This window comes from Pongo abelii, chromosome 1 (genome assembly GCF_028885655.2).
Source record: "Pongo abelii isolate AG06213 chromosome 1, NHGRI_mPonAbe1-v2.0_pri, whole genome shotgun sequence".
NCBI classification, from domain to species: domain Eukaryota; kingdom Metazoa; phylum Chordata; class Mammalia; order Primates; family Hominidae; genus Pongo; species Pongo abelii.
Genome location: NC_071985.2, coordinates 121033576 through 121057122, shown reverse-complemented (window position 1 = coordinate 121057122; position 23547 = coordinate 121033576). Strand labels below are relative to the sequence as shown.

Here is a 23547-nt window from a genome sequence, read left to right as displayed (position 1 = left end):
TTTATGTTTCTATATCTAAATCACACTTTTTGGGTTAGCCCAAAAATATCTTAAAATTTGAATATGGTTCAAAGTAATTCTGGCCACTAGTAACCCTAGGCACTTGGCAGAAGCAAATGCACATCACGGTGAAAGATCACACAACTCAAAAAGAAAAAGAGACTGAAAATACAGATTATCCAAGATAACAGACAACTAAACTGGACCCCCATTGACTTCATATTTTGGAATTATTAGACAGGTATTTAAAATCAGTGTGTTTAGCAGGGTAAAGATTAAAAATATAAGAATGATGGGATTATGATAGCTAACATTTTGTAGTGCTTCCTATGAACCTTGAACTGTTCCAGTACTTTACATGTTAATTAATCCTCACAAAAACTCTAAAGTAGGGATTATTATTATCCTCATTTTACAGGTAAAGGAATGAAGCACAGAATGGGGATGTAACTTGACCAAGGTTGGTAAAGTGGTAGAACCAGGATTCTAGCCAGGCAGTATGGGTCCTAAAGTCAGGCTTTTAACCATTTTACTATACTGCTTATAAGAAAGATAGTGAGGTTATGAGAAGTTACAAATAGCTTTTTTATGTTTGGGGGGAAGAACTTTTAGAAATGAAATATATAGGCTGGACGCGGTGATGCATGTCTGTAATCCCAGCACTTTGGGAGGCCAAGGCAGGTGGATCACTTAAGCCCAAGGAGTTCGAGACCAGTGTGGGCAACATGGTGAAATCCCATCTCTACAAAAAAATACAAAAATTAGCTGGGCATGGTGGTGCGTGCCTGTAGTCCCAGCTACTTGGGAGGTTGAGGTATGAGGATCCCTTGAGTCCAGGAGGTCAAGGCTGCAGTGAGCTGTGCCACTGTACTCCAGCCTGGGCAACAGAATGAGACCCTATCTCAAGAAAAAAAAAAAAAAAAAGAAAAGAAAGAAAAGAAATGTATAAATAAAAATCTTAAAAGTCAATGGACAGGCTTAACAATAGATTATAATTAGTGACCTGGAAGATGACCTGAAAAATAAGTTAACCAAAATAAAGAGACAGAAATGGAAAATATGTAAAAAGGAAAAAAGAAAATTGGACAACCATAGCCTAAATTGCTAGTTTTCCCTGATACCATTCTGTGTCTAATAAGTAGTGGATATATTAGTTGGATGCTCTGTTGCCTAGCTAACACTTCCGTTTCATTGCCTTCCTGTTAGTGAGATTTGACTATGTGACAAGGCTTTGGTAATTTGGGGTGCAAATTGAAATGTGTGTAACTTCTAGATCTTGCCTGTAGGAGGAAGGGGGATATGCCGTTTTCTTTATCTTTCTTCCTGCCCATGAACTGGAATGTAAACATGGCGATGAGATATTTTTCCCTGTGTAGAAGGGGGCAATACTCTAAGGATGACAGAGCAATAAGACATAAGAGCTTGGCTCTCTCAGACTACCTAGCTGCCAAACAAGAGTGTCATGTGAGAGGAAAATAACCCTGAATTTTGGTTAAGCCACTTTTGAGTCTCTTATTTAACAGCAGCCGGTGTCTACATCTTAACTAATCCAAGAAGAGCATGAAAAGGTCTAATAGTTGTCTAACCAGAATTTCAGATATGAAGAAAAGTCAAGTAGATACAGTATTTAAGGAGATTACAATTAGAATTTCCAAAACTGCAAAAAGATACAAATTGAAGAAGTCAAATCCTAAGCAGAGTAAATAGAAATCTAAACCTAAAGTCTTCATAGTTAAATTTGCAGATGATTAGAGATGTCAAAAATAACCAGAAGGACAAGACAGATCACTTTCAAAAGCTCTGCAATTAGGCTAGCAGCTGACTTATTGAAAGGAAAGTAGAAATCAAAAGACAGTAGAATAGTAACTACAGTGTACTCAGAGTAAATAACTATTAAAGCTAAAATATCCTTGAAGAGTGAAGCAAAGTTTTCAGATAAATAAAACTGGGAGTTTTTTTTTGTTCTCACCACTTGCACAGAACTAAGAAAAATTCCAAAAGATATACTTTAGGTAGAAGGAAAGTGACCCCTAATGGAGGATCTGAAATGTTAATTAGGAAAGAAAAATGGTCCCAGGCGCGTTGGCGCATTCCTGTAACCCCAGCACCTTGGGAGGCTGAGGTGGGCGGATAGCTTGAGCCTAGGAGTTCGAGACCAGCCTGGGCAAGATGGCGAAACCCTGTCTTTACCAAAAATACAAAAAATTTAGCCAGGCGTGGCGTGCATCTGTAGTCCCAGCTACTCTGGAGGCTGAAGTGGGAGGATTGCTTGAGCTCAGGAGGCGGAGGTTACAGTGAGCCAAGATCATGCCACTGCACTCCAGCCTGAGTGACAGAGTTGAGACTCTTGTCTCAAACAAACAAACAAACAAACAAAAAAACAAAAATGGCTGAAATTATTGAGGCAGGTATCCAACTTAGGTTAGAAAAACATTAGAATAAACTAAAGAAAGGAAATAAATAATAAACATAAAAGCAGAAATTAAAGAAATAGAAAAGAGGTCTACAATGAAACATCAACAAAGCCAAAGCTGGTTGTTTGAAAAAGACTAATGAAAGTAACAAACCTGGTAAAATGACCAAAAGTAAAAGAGGAAGGGCACAGATAAACAATACGAATGAAAAAGGAGATATAACTAAAGATGTGGCAGATTTTTATAAAAGAGAGAAAAGTGCACACACTAACACATTTTTGTGCAGGGAATAATTTCGAATGGTAGATTGTTGTATCTGTTGTCACAATAGTATATCAAGCCTATCAAGACCACTTGTCAAACTTGCCAAAAATTTTACTCTTGAATATGTAAGATGGTTGGATTAAATATTTTAATCCTTTACTGGAATATTTGGAGAATTACAAAGGTACAATGAATCACATAACTCTGCTTCAGTTATACTTTACTAAAGATTGTGGTAAAGATTTATCTGGGGATGTAGATATGGATAAATTTCTTTAAAACAGTAGAATATGTGTTCCCTTTTAATACATAAGGAAGATGAGGGGAAATGCGTAAACCTGAGAAATTGTGGAAACCTTGTATTTTTAAAAGGCTGGCTGGAGTACAGTGGTACAGTCACAGCTCCCTGTGCCCATAGAACTCCTGGGCTCAAGCGACCCTCCAGCCTCAAAGGTGAGAGCCACCACGCCCAGCTAAAACATACTGTTGTGTGAGGATAGAATTCAAAGGGCTAGATGACCATATCTAGATACGTTTTTAGAGTGGATTGCCACAAATGAAAGTTGCTGTATTTCAGGAATTCTATTGTTTTTAAATACTGACTTCAGCATTTAAAACAAGAAAACACAAAGTCAGCTATTCATAAAGTATACTATTTGCTTTTCTTTCTTTCTTTTTTTTGATACACTCTCACTTTGTTAGCCAGGTTGCAGTGCAGTGGCGTGATCTTGGCTCACTGCAACCTCCGCCTCCCTGGTTCAAGCAATTCTTGTGCCTCAGCCTCCCAGATAGCTGGGATTACAGGCACATGCCACCACACCTGGCTAATTTCTGTATTTTCAGTAGAGACAGGGTTCACCATGTTGGCCAGGCTAGTCTTGAACTCCTAACCTGAAGCGATCCACACGCCTTGGCCTCCCAAAGTGTTGGGATTACAGGCGTGAGCCACTACACCCTGCCAGCTCCAGTAATTTTTGACATGTTACATTTTAATTATTATTTAGTTCAAATTGTTTAATTTCCATCTTGATTTCTTTCTTCACGTATGGATTATTTAGAATTCTGTTTCATTTACAAACATTTGGGGATAATGTGGTTATATTTTTATGCCGATTTCCAGTTTAATTTCATTTTGATTAGAAATTACACTCTGTGTGATTTCAGTCCATTGAAATTTCTTGAGACTTGATTTATGGCTCAGCATGGTCTGTTCTAGTAAATTATCCATGTACACTGGAAAAGGATGTATAGTTTGCAGTTGTTGGGTGTGGTGTTCTATATGTCTGTTAGGTTAAGTTGATTCATTATCTGCTCAAATCTTCTATATATCCTTCCTGGTTTTGTCTTCCCTTTCTATCATTTACTGAGTAAGTTCTGTTAAATTCTATTCATGATTCCCATTCTGTCAAGTTTTGCTTTGTATGCTTTGATTTATATTTAAATTTTATTTTTCTGTTGAGTGCTATTAATGTAAATTAATATTAACTTATTTATATACATGGATTATCTGACATCTTTCCATTTATTTTCAGTTTGTTGATCTGTTCTTTGTTTCTTTGAGATTGTTATTTAGGATACTGCAAGAAATTCAAAATGTCTTGGGTATAAAATTAGGGAGTAGCTCAGCTGGGTGAATCTAGTCTAAGTCTCTCATGATGTTGCAGTAAGATGGTTGCTGTCTGGGATCATCTTGAAGCCTTTATTATTCACAGATATGGGAAGACAGAAACAGCTGGGACTCCGGCAACCATGTCTTTCTCTGTGGTCTCTCCAAAGTGGTGGCTGCACGGGAGCCTAACACTTAGGACTCCATAGATATGTATCCCCAAAGAGAAAAAATTCAGGAGGAAGCTCTGATGCCTTTTCTAACCTAGCTTAAGAATTCAGACAGCAGCACCATGTTGGCTGGATTTTGTTTGTTGCTAACCCTGCCTGTATTCAAGGGGAGGGGAATATGTTTTTTCTTTCTACAAGTTTTTTAGGATTTTGTCTTTGTTTTTAGGGTTTTGAATTTTAACTACAATATGTTCAGGTGCAAGAATCTTTTTTCTTTCTTCTTCCCACTGTGTTTGGCATTCATTGGGTGTTTGAATATGATGATTCCTAACTTTTCTTAGTTTACCTCTAGAAATGTTATTCTTCTGTTACTTTGGGTCTGGTGTTCTTTCTACACTCCCATCAGATAGCTGGTGAAACCTTTGGGCGTATCCTCCTTACCTCAGTCTTTTATACATTCCATCTCTCTGCTCTTTTGTCCGGCACTCTCTGGTTTGTGTATTGATATATTTATGTGATTTCATATTACCAAAAAGTTCAGTTTTTCTTATGATGTACTCTAAAGAGCACTGTCCTTTGTTTTGGAAAGTTAAATCTTACCATGGTTTCCATATTCACTCCCCTCCCCACCAGCATGTTGTGGTGAGTTGTCAGTTTTAAATATTTATGATCCCTGTAAATATTTAAAGATAACCAACAATATACTGCTTAAGAAATTACCTTCACTGTTCCTTACTGTAAAAAAGTTTTCTCCAAAATTTCTAATCACTAAATTTCCTTTAATGAATTTTGTTTTATAAGTTCAGTTCTACAGGAGAAACTTTTATCTGTAATACATTCATTTATGTTAAAAATTGCAGAAACAACAAAGTTGGGATCAATTTGTTTCACAAAGACAATGAAGTCATATTATTTTTGTAAATGTTAGAAGTAGGCTTCCTGAAGGAAGAATGAAGAGTTAGGTTATAACTTGGACCATAATGTTAGGGACTCAGAATTGACTTAAAATTTAAACATAGTGTAATGTTTATTCCTGTCTTCCATATTTGTCAGGGAAATTTTCTGGTGCTGTGTCGGGAGTGCAGGGCACAAGAGATTTCCATAAAAAGGCATGGTTTGCTTGGAAGAACATAGAGGTTTTCTAACTTGGCAGTAATGAGTTAGAACTAATTCCCCTTAGAAAGAAAAATTAACTTACATTCTTATTGGGAATTCATTTGTGTGTATGCTTTCTTGTGTGACCTATTTATTATATTTGTGAGTGTGCCTATGTGTATACATTCGTGACCCATGTTATTTGTTAGGTGTAAATAAAATTTTCTATACATACTCTGTGAAAAATGGCTTTGGAACTTGAATGTCTTGCCATTTTAGTTGAGGAACAGGGGCCAAATATTTTGTTGTTGCAGAATACCCAAAATAATTTGACCATCTCTGAGTTCTTTCCCCAGTTTCTGTTGCCCTAGAAAAGCTGGAGGCATTTGGGGAATATAAATGATCCATGCTATATTAGGATTCTGTCTTGAAAGATACGCATTTTTGGATTAGAGAGATGGTGAATTCACATCTTGTTAAAATGTCAGCGATCCCCAGACTGGAAAGGGGGTAGGGATGTGGGCATCCTTTTATGTGAAATATATGCTTTTGTGTTTAGCTGTCAGTATTTTTCTTTTCATGGAAATCACTTTTTTTTTTCATGGATTCACCTAATACAGATAGAGGTATAAGATGCCTAGTGTCCCACACAAACCTCTCCCACCTCACTCTACCTTTTCAAAAATGTGGTGGTTATTTTTAAAGGCTCACCCAGTTCTTACCTTGCTTCTCTTTCTCATTGGTTGACCTCATCCACTGCTACGGTTTCAGTGCTACCATTTTGACCACCATTGACTCCCGAGTCTGTACCTCTAGTCCATTGGTTTCTACGAAACCTCCAGACTTGGCTTTTAAATTATCTACCAGATACCTTTACTTGTTCTTCCCATAGGAATCTCATAGTTAATTTTTGGAAGAAAGTATTATCTTTCTTTTTAAACCTCCTTTTGTATTTCCTGTCTTAATTGGAGGTGGGCTATCAACCACTTACTTGCTCAAGCTGGATACCTAGGAGTTATCACTGACTCTTCTTCATTCCTTTTAGTAGCTTATCAGTTATGGAGTCCTGTCAGTTTTATCCTCAGAAAAGCATTGCCCCTCTTCAGCCCTAGTGCTCCTGTACAGGCCCGTGTCATCTCTCACTCGAGTTATTGCAGTAGCTTCCTAGCTATTCTCCCTGCCTCTAGTCTCTTCTTTCTTCAGTCCATCTTGCATACTGTCAGTTGTTTTTCCAGAATACAAATCTAATCATATTAATTGTTTTTAAATCACTTTTTCTTTTCCCCGTTACTTACTAGATAAAATATGAGCTCTTTAACATGACCAATGCCGAGCTATGTAGTATCCCTGGATCTTTTGTATTTAATTCTTTAGTGTGTTTGCTTAAGCTGTTTCCTTTGCTTGGAATGTCCTTCTAAGCATTATAGCTGAAATATTCCTATTCAATTTTTTGCTTAGCTCTTCATATGAGCTAGTCAAAATTAAAAAAACTGTCCTGGGCTGGGCGCGGTGGCTCACACCTATAATCCCAGCACTTTGGGAGGCCGAGGCGGATGGATCACGAGTTCAGGAGATCTAGACCATCCTGGCTAACATGGTGAAACCCCGTCTCTACAAAAAATTAGCCAGGTGTGGTGGCGGGCACCTGTAGTCTCAGCTACTCGGGAGGCTGAGGCAGGAAAATGGCGTGAACCCAGGAGGCGGAGTTTGCAGTGAGCTGAGATCGTGCCACTGCACTCCAGCCTGGGTGACAGAGTGAGACTCTGTCTTAAAAAAAACAAAAAAAACAAAAAAAACAGCCTGGAGTCTCCTCTGTTCATCTGTCCTTCCCTAGCCCATTAATTTTGTCTTGTACCAGCTTTATTCCCATTGTTTTGTAGTTATTTGTTTCTTTCTCCTTTATAAGCTCCTTGAGGATGGAAAACACATACTTTTCATTTTTGTTTCCTTGACACCTAGTACAGAACTGGTACCTAGAAAATACTTTGCAAGTGCTTGATTCAGAATAACGATATTTGCCATTATGTCTGCTTTATAATGTCCTCACTATGTATGTGTATTAGTTCATTTTCATGCTGCTGATAAAGACATACCCAAGACTGGGCAAAAGAAAGAGATTTAATTGGACTTTGAGTTCCACGTGGCTGGGGAAGTGTCACAATCATGACAGAAGGCAAGGAAGAGCAAGTCCCATCTTACGTGGATGGCAGCAGGCAAAGAGAGAATGAGAATCAAGTGAAACAGATTTCCCCTTATCAAAGATCTTGTGAGACTTATTCACTACCACGAGAACAGTATAGGAGAAACTGCCCCCATGATTTAAATTATCCCCACCTAGCCTTGCCCTTGACATGTGGGGATTATTAAATTTAAGGTGAGGCTGGGTGTGGTGGCTCACGCCTGTAATCTCAGCACTTTGGGAGGCTGAGGACAGGCGGATCATGAGGTCAGGTGTTCGATACCAGCCTGGCCAACATGGTGAAACCCCGTTTCTACTAAAAATACAAAAATTAGCCAGGCATGGTGGTGGGCGCCTGTAATCCCAGCTACTTGAGAGACTGAGGCAGGAGACTCACTTGAACCCGGGAGGCGGAGGTTGCAGTGAGCTGAGATCATGCCACTCAAGCCTGCGTGACAGAGAGAGACTCTGTCTCAAAAATAAAAAATAAATAAGGTGAGATTTGGGTGGGGACACAGAGCCAAACCATATCAGTATGTAACTGGTATTCTGAGAAATTTCCCAAATAAATAATTCAAGGTGAGATTTGGGTGGGGACACAGAGCCAAACCATATCAGTATGTAACTAGTATTCTGAGAAATTTCTCTCTTTCCCACATTGAATTAACTTAAATTAACTTTTTAAGCTGTGATTTACATGTCATAAAATGTATATATTTTAAATAATTCAGTTCAATAAGTTTTGGTAAATAAATATACCTGTACAACTATTACCAAAATCAAGATACAGCTCACTCTCATCACCCCAAAAAGTATCCTCATGCTCCTTTGTAGCCATTATCCCTGTGCCACCACCACTGGCCCCAAACAGCTTTCTGTCACTGTTTTATCTTTTCTAGATTTTATTTTATCTTTTCTGGATTTTTTTTTTAAGAGACCGAGTCTCTCTCTGTTGTGCAGGCTGGAGTGCAGTGGTACAATCTCAACTCACTGTACCCTCTGCTTCCCAGGTTCAAGCAATTCTCCTGCCTCAGCCTCCCGAGTAGCCGGGATTACAGGTGTGTGCCACCACACCCAGCTAATTTTTGTATTTTTAGTAGAGACGAGGTTTCACCATATTGGCCAGGCTGGTCTCGAACTCCTGACCTCAGGTGATCCACCCACCTTGGCCTCCCAAAGTGCTGGGAATACAGACTTGAGCCACCATGCCTGGCCTTTTCTAGATTTTTATAAAAGTAGAATTACAGAACATTACTCTTTGTGTCTGTCTTATTTTGCTGAACATGTTTTTGAGATTCATCCATGTTGCAAGTAATTCATTCCTTACATTCATTACTGAGTAGTATTCTGTCAATTGGATATATCACAATTTATCTACTCACTGCTTGATGGATACTTGGGTTGTCTGTAGATTTTTGGCTATTACAAAGACAGAAGTTGAAGTTAACATTGTTTCTCAGCTTGGCTTGTTGAAAATACTGTCTTTTACACATTAAATTACTTTTGTTCCTGTGTTAATGATCTATTGCTCTATAACCAATTGACCCAAATTTTATTGGCTTAAAACAACAATAATCATTTTTTTTCTGTCACAGTTTCTGTGGATCAGGGATTTGAGAGTGGCCTGGTTGGAGGGTTCTAGCTCATGATATCTCACGAGGCTGCAGATATTTATTTGTTTTAAGCCTGACTAAAATCAAGATAAGCTTCAAAGGTGGTTCACTAACATAATTGGCAAGTTGGTGCTGGCTCTTGGTAGGAGTCCTCAGCTCCTCTTCAGGTGTGCCTCTCTGAAGGGCTGGTGTTCACCTGACATTGTGACTGGCTTCTCTCAGAGCAAATGATCCAAGAGACCACACCACAACCTGTGGTGCCTTTTAGGATCTAGACTTGGAAGTCACATATTTTCACTTCTGCTGTATTGTATTGGTCACATGACCAATCTTGATTCAGCATGGGAGGGAACTTATTCAAGGATATGTATAATGAGAGGGAACGATACAAGGTATGAATACTAGGAGACCAGGATCATCGATTGAGAGCTGTCTTGCAGGATGGGGTGTCACAATATACCTTTATTAAAAATGAATTAATGTGTCGCTGTGTTTCTACTTCTGGACTTAATTTGGTTTCCCTGATTTGTATGTTTGTCGTTATGCTGATATCACACAATATGTATTACTACAGTTTTATAGTCTAGAAATCAGATAATAAAAGACTATGTTCTTTTTTAAAACCATATTAGCTTTTCTGAATTATTTGCATTTTCATATAAGTTTTAAAGTTATCTTGTCAGTTTCTACAAAAACTGCTGATTGAGTTTGCATTGAATCTGCAGCTCAACATGAAGAGAATGACATCTTACTAATAATATGGGCAAATCCTAATATATGGCATAGCTCTCTATTAAGTCTTTAATTTCAGCCATGTTTTGTAGTTTTGGTATATAAGTCTTGCACATATTTTGCTAAATGTATCTCTAAGTAGTTTCTTACTGGATGTTTTTGTAAATGGCATTTTTTTTAAATTTCAATTTTCAGTTCTTTGCCAGTGTATAGAAATACAGTCACATGTTGCTTCATAATGGGGAGAAATGCCTTGTTAGTCAATTTAATCATTGTGTGAACACCATAGAGTGTACTTACACAAATCTGGATGTATAATATAGCATACCACATACCTAGGCTGTATTATATAGCCTACTGCTTGTAGGCTACAAACCTGTACATCATATTACTGTACAGAATACTGTAGGCAGTTGTAACACAATGGTATTTGTGTGTTTAAACATAGAAAAGTTACAGTAAAAATATGTTATTATAATCTGTAAGACCACCACCGTATATGTAATAAAGTCTGTTAACTGAAATGTCATTATGCAGCACATGACTGTTCAGGTGTTTTTTTTTTTGTATCAACTTTTTATCCTGCAACTTCGCTAAATTCACTTGTTAGTCTGGTAGCATTTTTGTATATTCCTTAAGATTTCCTACATACAGGATTGTCATCTGTGGATAAAAGCAGCTTTACTTCTTCCTTTTGCATATGTACTATACCTAGCGTAGTGCAATGTCGATAGAAGTGGTAAGAGTAGACATATTGATACAATAAAAAGAAAAACCGTATACTATCAGTAACTGCAGTAAAAGCATTTTGGGAAAAAAAATCCAACATCTTTTCCTGAGAACCCATATAAATGAAAGCTCTTAAGGATGTAAAAGTGGGGGTTCCGGGTAAGATGGCCTAATAGGAACAGCTCCGGTCTGCAGCTCCCAGCGAGACCAACACAGAAGGCAGGTGATTTCTGCATTTCCAACTGAGGTACCCAGTTCATCTCATTGGGACTGGGTTAGACAGTGGGTGCAGCTCATGGAGGGCTAGCAGAAGCAGGGTGGGGCATCGCCTCATCCGGGAAGTGCAAGGGGTCAGCGAACTCCCTCCCCTAGCCAAGGGAAACCATGAGGGACTGTGCCATGAGGGACGGTGCTATTCAGCCCAGATACTACACATTTCCCACAGTTTTTGCAACCCGCAGACCAGGAGATTCCATTGGGTCCCTACACCACCAGGGTCCAGGGTTTCAGGCACAAAACTGGGCGGCTGTTTGAGCAGACACTGAGCTAGCTGTAGGAGGTTTTTCTTTTTTTTTTTTTTTTTTGTACCCCAGTGGCACCTGGAACCCCAGCAAGACAGAACTGTTCACTCCCCTGGAAAGGGGGCTGAAGCCAGGGAGCCAAGTGGTTTTGCTCAGCGGGTCCCAACCCCGTGGAGTCCAGCAACCTAAGATCACCAGCTGGAAATTCTCTGCACAGCATTCTGAAGTTGACCTGGGACACTCCAGCTTGGTGGGAGGTGGGTCGTCTGCCATTACTGAGGTTTCAGTAAGCGGTTTTCCCCTCACAATGTAAACAAAGCCTCCGGGAAGGTCAGACTGCAGCATGGCAAAGCCACTGTAGACAGACTGCCTCTCTAGATTATTCCTCTCTGGGCAGGGCATCTGAAAGAAAGGCAGCAGCCCCAGTCAGGGGCTTTATAGATAAAACTCCCATCTCCCTGGTACAGAGCACCTGGGGGAATTGGCAGCTGTGCACACAGCTTCAGCAGACTTAAATGTTCCGTCTGCCAGCTCTGAAGAGAGCAGCAGATCTCCCAACACAGCACTCAAGCTCTGCTAAAGGACAGACTGCCTCCTTAAGTGGATCCCTGATCTCCGTGCCTCCTGACTGGGAGACACCTCCCAGTGTGTCCAGAGTTGGTTCCTTCTGGTGGGTTCTTGGTCTCACTGACTTCAAGAATGAAGCCACGGACCTTCGTGGTGAGTGTTAACAGCTCTTAAAGGTGGCACGGACCCAAAGAGTGAGCAGCAGCAAGATTTATTGTGAAGTGCGAAAGAACAAAGCGTCCACAGCGTGGAAGAGGACCCAAGCGGGTTGCGACTGCTGGCTGGGGTGGCCAGTATTTATTCCCTTATTTGTCCCCGCCCATGTCCTGCTGATTGGTCCATTTTACAGAATGCTGGTTGGTGCATTTACAATCCTTTAGCTAGACACAGAGCGCTGATTGGTGCTTTTTTCAGAGTGCTGATTGGTGCATTTATAATCCTTTAGCTAGACATAGAGTGCTGATTGGTGCGTTTTTACAGAGTGCATTTACAATCCTTTAGCTAGACGCAAAAGTTCTCCAAGTCCCCACTGGACCCAGAAAGTCCAGCTGGCTTCACCTCTCACCAGCAGGGGTTGACAGACACCTCATACAGGAGAGCTCCAACTGGCATTTGGCAGGTGCTCCTCTGGGATGAAGCTTCCAGAGGAAGGAGCAGGTAGCAATCTTTGCTGTTCTGCAGCCTCCGCTGGTGATACCCAGGCAAACAGGGTCTGGAGTGGACCTCCAGCAAACTCCAGCAGACCTGCAGAAGAGGGGCCAGATTGTTAGAAGGAAAACTAACAAACAGAAAGCAATAACATCAACATTAACAAAAAGGAAGCCCATGCAAAAACCTCATCCAAAGGTCCTCAGCATCAAAGACTAAAGGTAGATAAATCCATGAAGATGAGGAAAAACCAGCACAAAAATACTGAAAACTGCCGGGTGTGGTGGCTCACGCCTGTAATCCCAGTACTTTGGGAGGCTGAGGCAGACGGATTATGAGGTCAGGAGTTTGAGACCAGCCTGACCAACATGGTGAAACCCCGTCTCTACTAAAAATACAAAAGTTAGCCAGGTGTGGTGCATTTATAATGGTTGGTGCCAGCTACTCAGGAGGCTGAGGCAGGAGAATCGCTTGAACTCGAGGAGGTGGAGGTTGCAGCGAGCCAAGATTGTGCCATTGCACTCCAGCCTGGACGACAGAGTGAAACTCCATCTTGGGGGAAAAAATGCTGAAAATTCCGAAAACCAGCATGCCTCTTCTCCTCCAAAGGATCACAACTCCTCCCCAGCAAGGGAACAAAATTGGATGGAAAATGAGTTTGATGAATTCACAGAAGTAGGCTTCAGAAGGTGGATAATAACAAACTCTTCCGAGCTAAAGTGCATGTTCTAACCCAGTGCAAGGAAGCTAAGAACCTTGATAAAAGGTTACAGGAACTGCTAACTAGAATAACCAGTTTAGAGAAGAACATAAATGACCTGATGGAGCTGAAAAACACAGCACGAGAACTTTGTGAAGCATACACAAGTATCAATAGCTGAATTGATCAAGTGGAAGAAAGGATATCAGAGATTGAAGATCAACTTAATGAAATAAAGCGTGAAGACAAGATTAGAGAAAATAGAATGAAAAGGAATGTACAAAGCCCCCAAGAAATATGGGACTATGTGAAAAGACCAAACCTACGATTGATTAGTGTACCTGAAAGTGACGGGGAGAATGGAACCAAGTTGGAAAATGCTCCAGGATATTATCCAGGGGAGCTTCCCCAACCTAGCAAGACAGACCAGCATTCAAATTCAGGAAATACAGAGAACACCACTAAGATACTCCTCAAGAAGAGCAACCCTAAAACACATAATCGTCAGATTCACCGAGGTTGAAACGAAGGAAAAAACGTTAAGTCCAGCCAGAGATCACATTACCCACAAAGGGAAGCCCATCAGAATAACAGTGGATCTCTCAACAGAAACCCTACAAGCCAGAAGAGAGTGGGGGCCAGTATTCAGCATTCTTAGAACATAATTTTCAACCCAGAATTTCATATCCCCCCAAACTAAGCTTCATAAGCGAAGGAGAAATAAAATCCTTTACAGACAAGCAAATGCTGAGGGATTTTGTCACCACCAGGCCTGCCTTACAAGAGGCCCTGAAGGAAGCACTAAATATGGAAAGGAAAAACCGGTACCAGCCACTGCAAAAACCATACCAAAATATGAAGACCAATGACACTATGAAGAAACTGCATCAACTAATGTACAAAATAACCAGATCAAATTCACACATAACAATATTAACCTTAAATGTAAATTGGCTAAATGCCCCAATTAAAAAACACAGTTTGGCAAATTGGATAAAGAGTCAAGACCCATCAGTGTGCTGTATTCAGGAGAGCCATCTCATGTGCAAAGACACACATAGGCCCGAAATAAAGGGATGGAGGAATATTTACCAAGCAAATGGAAAGCAAAAAAAAAAAAAAAAAAAAAAAAAGCAGGGGTTGCAATCCTAGTCTCTGATAAAACAGACTTTAAACCAACAAAGATAAAAAAAAAGACAGTGGCATTACATAATGGTAAAGGGATCAATGCAACAAGAGCTAACTATCCTAAATATATAAGGACCCAATACAGGAGTACCCAGATTCATAAAGCAAGTTCTTAGAGACTTACAAAGAGACTTAGACTTCCACACGATAATAGTGGGAGACTTTAACACCCCACTGTCAATATTAGATCAACGAGACAGAAAATTAGCAAGGATATTCTGAACTTGAACCCAGCTCTGGACCAAGCGGACCTAATAGACATCTACAGAACCGTCCACCCCAAATCAACAGAATATACATTCTTCTCAGCACCACATAACACTTATTCTAAAATTGACCACATAATTGGAAGTAAAATACTCCTCAGCATATGTAAAGGAATGGAAATCATAACTCTCTCAGAGCACAGTGCAATCAAATTAGAACTCAGGATTAAGAAACTCACTCAAAACTGCACAACTACATGGAAACTGAACAACCTGCTCCTGAATGACTACTGGGTAAATAACAAAATTAAGGCAGAAATAAATAAGTTCTTTGAAATCAATGAGAACAAAGACACAATGTACCAGAATCTCTGGGACACAGCTAAAGCAGTGTTTCGAGGGAAATTTATAGCACTACATGCCCAGAGGAGAAAGTAGGAAAGATCTAATATCAACACCCTAGCGTCACACTAGAGAAGCAAGAGCAAACAAATTCAAAAGCTAGCAGAAGACAAGAAATAACTAAGATCAGAGCAGAACTGAAAGAGATGGAGACACAAAAAAACCTTCAAAAAATCAATGAATCCAGGAGCTGGTTTTTTGAAAAGATTAACAAAATAGATAGACCGCTAGCCAGACTAATAAAGAAGGAAAGATAGAAGAATCAAATAGATGCAATAAAAAGTGATAAAGGGGATATCACCACTGATCCCACAGTAATACAAACTACCACCAGAGAATATAAACACCTCTATGCAAATAAACTAGAAAATCTAGAAGAAATGGGTAAATTCCTGGACACATATGCCCTCCCAAGACTAAACCACAAAGAAGTCGACTCCTTGAATAGACCAATAACAAGTTCTGAAATTGAGGCAGTAAATAATAGCCTACCAACCAAAAAAAGTCCAGGACCAGACAGATTCACAGCCGAATTCTACCAGAGGTGCAAAGAGGAGCTGGTACCATTCCTTCTGAAACTATTGCAAACAACAGAAAAAGAGCGACTTCTCCCTAACTCATTTTATGAGGCCAATGTCATCCTGATACCCAAACCTGGCAGAGACGCAACAAAGAAAGAAAATTTCATGCCAATATCCCTGATGACCATCAATGCAAAAATCCTCAATAAAATACTGGCAAACTGAATCCAGCAGCGCATCAAAAACCTTACCTACTGTGATCAAGTTGGCTTTATCCCTGGGGTGCAAGGCTGGTTCAACATATGCAAATCAATAAATGTAATCCATCACATAAACAGAACCAATGACAAAAAACATGATTATCTCAATAGATGTGGAAAAGGCCTTTGATAAAATCCAACACCCCTTCATGCTAAAAACTCTCAATAAACTAGGTATTGATGGAACATATCCCAAAATAATAAGAGCTATTTATGACACACCCACAGGTGGTATCATACTGAATGGAAAAAAGCTGGAAGCATTCCCTTTGAAAATTGGCACAAGACAAGGATGCCCTCTCACCGCTTAGTATTGGAAGTTCTGGACAGGGCAGTCAGGCAAGAGAAAGAAATAAAGGGTATTCAAACAGGAAGAGAGGAAGTCAAATTGTCTCTGCAGATGACATAATTATATATTTAGAAAACCCCATCATCTCAGCCCAAAAACTCCTTAAGCTGATAAGCAACTTCAGCAAAGTCTCAGGATACAAAATCAATGTGCAAAAATCACAAGCATTCCTATACACCAATAATAGAGAGCCAAATCATGAGTGAACACCCATTCACAATTGCTACCAAGAGAATAAAATACCTAGGAATGCAACTTACAAGGGATGTGAAGGACCTCTTCAAGGAGAACTACAAACCGCTGTACAAGGAAATAAGAGAAGACACAAACAAATGGAAAAACATTCCATGCTCATGGATAGGAAGAATCAATATCATGAAAATGGCCATACTGCCCAAGGTAATTTATAGATTCAGTGCTCTCCCCATCAAGCTACCATTGAGTTTCTTCACAGAATTAGAAAAAAAACTACTTCAAATTTCATATGGAACCAAAAAACAGCCCATATAGCCAAGATGGTGCTAAGCAAAAAGAACAAAGCTGGAGGTATCACACTACCTGACTTCAAACTGTACTATAAGGCTACAGCAACCAAAATAGCATGGTACTGGTACCAAAACAGATAGATAGACCAATGGAACAGAACAGAGTCCTCAGAAATAATACCACACATCTACAACCATCTGATCTTTGATGAACCTAACAAAAACAAGCAATGGGGAAAAGATTCCTTATGTAATAAATGGTGTTGGGAAAACTGGTTCAGAAAACTGAAACTAGACTCCTTCCTTACACCTCATATAAAAATTAAGTCCAGATGGATTACAGACTTAAACGTAAGCCCTAAAACCATAAAAACCCGAGAAGAAAACCTAGGCAATACCATTCGGGACATAGGCATGGGCAAAGTCTTCATGGCTAAAACACCAAAAGCAATGGCAACAAAAGCCAAAATGCCACAAATGGGATCTAATTAAACCAAAGAGCTTCTGCACAGCAAAAGAAACTATCAGCAGAGCGAACAGGCGACCTACAGAATGGGAGAAAATTTTTGCAGTCTATCCATCTGACAAAGGGCTAATATCCAGAATCTACAAGGAACTTAAATTTACAAAAAAAACCAACCTCATCAAAAAGTGGGCGAAGGATATGAACAGACACTTCTCAAAAGAAGACATTTATGCAGCCAACAAACATATGAAAAAAAGCTCATCATCACTGGTCATTAGAGAAATGCAAATCAAAACCACAATGAGATACCATCTAACGCCAGTTAGAATAGCAATCATTAAAAAGTCAGGAAACAACATATGTTGGAGGGGATATGGAGAAACAGGAACGCTTTTACACTGTTGGTAGGAGTGTAAATTAGTTCAACCATTATGGAAGACAGTGTGGTGATTCCTCAAGGATCTAGAACCAGAAATACCATTTAACCCAGCAATCCCATTACTGGGTATATACCCAAAGGATTATAAATCATTCTACTATAAAGACACATGCACACATATGTTTATTGCAGCACTATTCACAATAGCAAAGACTTGGAACCAACCCCAAATGCCCATCAATGATAGACTGGATAAAGAAAATGTGGCATATATACACATGGAATACTATGCAGCCATGAAAAATAATGGGTTCATGTCCTTTGCAGGGACATGGATGAAGCTGGAAACCATCATTCTCAGCAAACTAATGCAGGAACAGAAAACCAAACACCACATGTTCTCACTCATAAGTGGGAGTTGAATAGTGAGAACACATGGACATAGGGAGGAGAAGGTCACACACCGGGGCCTGTTGGGGGGTGGGGGGCAAGGGGAGGGATAGCATTAGGAGAAATACCTAATGTAGATGACAGGTTGATGGGTGCAGCAAACCACCATGGCACATGTATACCTATGTAACAAACCTGCACGTTCTGCACATGTATTCCAGAATTTAAAGTATAATAAAGTGATTATTGATACTGTTGAAAAAAAAAAAAAGAATGTAAAAGTGTTGGCTGGGCACGGTGGTTCACACCTGTAATTCCAGCACTTTGGGAGGCCAAGGCGTCTTGAGCCTTACTTAATGGCCTCTTTGATTATGTTGCCCAGGCTAGTCTCAAACTCCTGGGTACAAGTGATTCTCACTTTTGGGAATTTGAATCGTTTGAGACTGGCCTGTGCAACATAATGAGACCCCATCTCTGCAAAAGAGAAAAAAAAAGAAAAAGAAAATTACCCAGTTGTGGTGGTGCATGTCTGTAGTCCCAGCTACTCAGGAGGCTGAGGCTGAAGGATGACTTGAGCAAGGGAGGTGGAGACTGCAGTGAGTTGTGATTGTGCCGCTGCACTCCAGCCTGAGCAACAGAGTGAGACCCTGTCTCAAAAAAAAAAAAAAGTTAGTTTATAAAGAAGACCTAGAACCAAAAAGTTTGAGAACTGGACTAAAGTAACCTAAAATGGTAACTGTTTAGAGTAGGTAGGGATTCTTAATCCAGGGTTCCCAATACTCTTATAGAAGGAAAAAATATTTTTATATCTATATATCTTTTTTTTCACTAGCCTCTGAATGAAATTCAGTGTTTCTATTTTGAATGCAGGCAACAAAACACAGCAGTAATATTAGCAGCAACTGTGACTTTGTTACCAATAGATGTTTTTTCCTGTGTCCATATTTAAAGATTCTTTCTTGAAGCAACATATAGTTAGGTCTTGCTTTTTTATATTGCCTTTGAATTGGAATGTTTAGACAATTTGCATTTAATGTAATGATGTGATTTCCTTTCAATTCTACCATCTTGCCTTTTGTCTTGTATTTGTCCCATTTTTTTCTTTGCTATTTTTTGCTTATTTGTTTGCATTTTTCATACTTTCTTTTTGATTGAGTTGAAATTTTTTTTTTTTGACTTGGAGTCTCGCTCTGTTGCCCAGGGTGGAATGCAGTGGCATAATCTTGGCTCACTGCAACCTCCGTCTCCTGGGTTTAAGTAGTTCTCCTGCCTCAGCCTCCCAAGTAGCTGGGATTACAGGCACCTGCCACCATGCCTGGCTAATTTTTATATTTTTAGTAGAGATGGGATTTTGCCATCTTGGCCAGGCTGGTCTCTGACTCCTGACCTCAGGTGATCCACCCACCTCAGCCTCACAAAGTGCTGGGATTATAGGCGTGAGCCACCACACCTAGCCTGAGTTGAATTTTGTTTGTTTTTTAGTGGTTGCTCTGGGACTTACAATATACTTCTTTAACATATGAGAATTTACTTTCAAAACATACTATATTACTTCATATATAATCTAAGGACCTTAAGTATTCTATTTCTCTCTTTTCTACTATTGTAATATATTTTACTTCTACATGTAAACCCTGTGATTGTTACCATTTTTGATTCAAGTGGTGAAATTACTCTTGTGGCTGGGTGTGCTGGCTCATGCCTGTAATCGCAGCACTTTGGGAGGCCAAGGTGGGAGGAGCCTTTGAGCCCAGGAGTTTGAGACCAGCCTAGGTAACATAGTGAGGCTCTGTGTCTACAAAAAAATTAGAAACATTAGCCAAGTGTGGTGGTGCACTCCTGTAGTGCCAGCTGCTCAGGAGGCTGAGGTGGGAGGATTGCTTGGGATCTTGGGTGAGCTATGATCGCATCACTGTACTCCTTGTACTCCAGCCTGGGCAACAGAGTGAGACCCTGTCTCAAAAAAAAGACTTATTCACGATTTAAATGTATGCTGGTGAACTTTTTGCCTCCAGCTTTTTTTTTTTTTCCCTGCCCCCACCAGGAGGATAAGGTCTGGGAAAAATCTTTTACTTTCATTTCTTCAACATATATTCATTGTATTTATCATTCTAGGTTGACCAGTTTTTTCTTTGTTTTATAGATGTTCTATTTTCTTGTCTTGCATAGCTTCACAAGAAGTCTCTGTGTGTGTGTGTGTGTGTGTGTGTGTGTGTGTGTGTGTATGTGTATATATTTTTTTCTTTCTTTCTTTCTTTTTTTTTTTTTTGAGACGGAGTCTGGCTCAGTTGCCCAGGCTGCAGTGCTGTGGCACAATCTCGGCTCACTGTAACCACTGCCTCCCAGGTTCAAGCAATTCTCCTGCTTCCGCCTCCCAAGTAGCTGAGACGACAGGCTCACACCACCATGCCCAGCTAATTTTTTGTATTTTAGTAGAGACGGGGTTTCACCGTGTTGCCCAGGCAGGTCGCAAACTCCTGAGCTCAGGCAATTTGCCCACCTTGGCCTCCCAAAGTGCTGGGATTACAGGCGTGAGCCACCGCGCCTGGCCAAAGTCTGTATATTTTAACTTTGTTTCTATCTAAATTTTTTTCCTCTGGCTTCTTGCAAGATTTTCTGGTTTTGACAGCTTTTCAGGAATTTGATTATTGTGCCTCGTTGTGGTTTTCTTTGTGTTTATACTCCTTCAGGAGGGGGGCTCATTGAGTTACTTGGATGTGTAGATGTGTCTTTGTTTTTTTTTTTTTTTTTTCTTGAGACAGGGTCTCACTCTATCGCCCAGGCTGGAGTGCAGTGGGACAATCACAGCTCACTGCAACCTCTGCCTTCCGAGTTCAAGGGGTCCTCTTACCTCAGCCTCCCATGTAGCTGGGACCATAGGCACATGCCACCACGCTCAGCTAATTTTTTGTATTTTTGGTAGAGATGAAGTTTCACCATATTATCCAGGCTGGTCTCTAACTCCTGGCCTCAAGTGATCTGCCCATCTTGGCCTCCCAAAGTGCTGGGATTACAGGCATAAGCTACTTTGCACCTGGCCAGATGTATCGGTTTTATCAAATTTCAAAAATGTCATTATTTCTTCAAATGCACTGCTCCCCATTCCAGTTACATATATATTATACTCCTTGATAGCTTGGTATTGTCCTGTAGTTCTAGTCTTTTTTTTTCTTTCTTATTACACCCCTAACCCTTCTACCCTTGGCTTCTTTCTTCCCTCCCTCCTGTCTCCCTTTCCCCTTCTCTTCTTTCCTCTTATTCTCATCACATTTTAACTTTGTTTAAATTTGTGTATTTTCTGTTGCTGTGTCTTCAGATCCCCTGAACTTTCCTTCTGCGGTATTTAATATATTGTTAATACCCTCCAGTGATATTTCTATTTCACATACTGTTTTTGAATACTGTAAGTTCTTTTTGGTTCTTATTATTATGTGTGCCATTTTCTTCCTCATTTTTTTCTTTAAATTTTTGAGCATATTTATAATAGCCGTTTTAGAGTCCTCATTGGCTAATTTCATCATCTCGTTTCTGGGATGGTTTCAGCTGATTTATTTCACTCTGGTTTCAGGTCACTTTTTTTTTTTTTTTTTTTTTTTTTTGAGACAGAGTCTCGCTCTGTCGCCCAGGCTGGAGTGCAGTGGCGCGATCTCCGCTCTCTGCAAGCTCTGTCTCCCAGGTTCACACCATTCTCCTGCCTCAGCCTCCCAAGTAGCTGGGACTACAGGCGCCCGCCACCACACCCGGCTAATTTTTTGTACATTTAGTAGAGATGGGGTTTCACCATGTTAGCCAGGATGGTCTCGATCTCCTGACCTCGTGATGCACCCACCTCGACCTCCCAAAGTGCTGCGATTACAGGCGTGAGCCACCATGCCCGGCCTCAGGTCACATTTTCTTTCTTCTCATTTCTATTAATTTTTTATTGGATGCTGGACATTGTTAATTTTATATGGTTGAGTGGTGGAATTTTTTTTTTCTGCTTCTTTTAAAGAATTTTGGACTTTGTTCAGACAAGTGGTTGAGTTACACGTGGATCAACTCCATCCTTTTGAGCCTTGTTTTAAGCTTTGTTAGGAAGCATCTAGAATATCATTTACTCTAGAGCTTATTTAGCTCTGCTACTAAGATAAGAGTCTTCTGAGGTTTCTAGTGAATTCCTAGTTTTTCAACAAGGAAGACTTCTAGTCAGAACCATATGACTCTGGGAATTGTTCCACCTATAAATCTCTATTTATTCTTTGCCTTACCTTTTGAAGTTAGTCTGTGTGCTGGGCTTGGCCACAGACTCAAGTGAATCCTTATGCAGATTTCTGGAATTTTATATGCTTAGCTTCTACTTCTCTGGACCACTTCCAAGCTCTGCTTGAGTTCTTTCTCCTTCACCACAGTCTGAAAAATGCCTCTAGGCAGAAAGCCAGGGCAGTGTTAGGTCTCACTTCATTTCTTTTGCATCTCAGAAATCACAGTCCTACACTGCTTATTATCCAATATCTAGAAAGAGTTTTATATTTTTTTGTTCACTGTTCTGGCTGTTATTGTGGGTTGAAAAGTCTGTTTCTAGTGATTCCACTGTGGCCATGGAAAATTATTTCCTGTTTTTATACCTTTTAAGATAATCATGGAGATAAAAAATAAAGTTTACGTTCCTTTTATTTTCTTTGGCTATTTGGGTCTTATGGTGTATGTTGCTCATAACTGCCTATAGTATTTAGCAATTTCATCTGATCTCCTGTTCACATCTTTAATTATTTTCAAGATGACATTTTAAATGGTTCAGCTATAATACAATAATGAACAAAATAGTGTAGAATTACTGTAGGGATATTTTAAGCAAATAAAATAGCATGTGCATTATATTAAAGCTCATGAGTGAATGTTTTTAAACAGTACATAAGTTTGAATGATAGCTTTGCAAAGAATTGGGTTTATCATTGTAGTCGTAAGATTATCAACTGTTGGATATAATCATCTTGTTTTCTAATCAAAGATTTTTAGAAGTAATATGAACATAATTGATGCCTAGTCAAAGATGATCTTCAGTGAATTAAAATATCTGAAAATAATCCTATAAACTTATGTTAAAATCTGTATGGATTTTGCCATGTAGCTTCTGTTGTCCCTTTGATAGTCTTACAAGGAAAAAAACAAAACAAAACAAACTCCTATATTTGATGCAGTAGTGTACATTATTAGACTGTTAGCATGTTTCTTAATCTTTGATTTTTTTGTTTGTTTGTTTTTCAGATCGTCAGTATTTAAACAGATCACATCATGCGTGAGTACAAGCTAGTGGTCCTTGGTTCAGGAGGCGTTGGGAAGTCTGCTCTGGTAAGTTAGCCACCTAACTGTAACTGATTAGTATAATACAAGAAGAATTTTGACATTTCCTTGCTTTCAGACTTCTAGATGCCAAAGAGAAAAGGTGGCATTATTATATATCTGATATCTGTCCCACAAAGGACAGGAAATCATTTAATAACCACAGATGTATAGTTTTATAACATTGGCTCTCATTTATTCTTATATTTACCAAATATTTATTGGCTATCTTATATGTCAAGCACCAGTGTTTATGATTCAGAGAGGAGTAAGATTGTTCTCATTTTTAAGGAATTTACATTGTAGTGGGGGAAACTGATTATTACAGATTCTAGTGGGATAAT

At 39.6% G+C, this 23547-nt stretch overlaps 1 protein-coding gene across 8 annotated transcripts in view; it reads left to right on the top strand.

Annotated features, from left to right (window-relative positions):
- Positions 1-23547, top strand: part of RAP1A (RAP1A, member of RAS oncogene family) — a 100600-nt gene that overhangs the window by 55657 nt on the left and 21396 nt on the right. For all 8 annotated transcript variants that reach the window (XM_054529524.2, XM_063728216.1, XM_024246737.3 and 5 more), the window contains one exon: positions 23129-23212. In XM_054529524.2, coding sequence (XP_054385499.1) covers positions 23156-23212 — 57 coding nt within the window. In that variant the 5' untranslated portion in view covers positions 23129-23155. The remainder of the gene's footprint in view (positions 1-23128; positions 23213-23547) is intronic.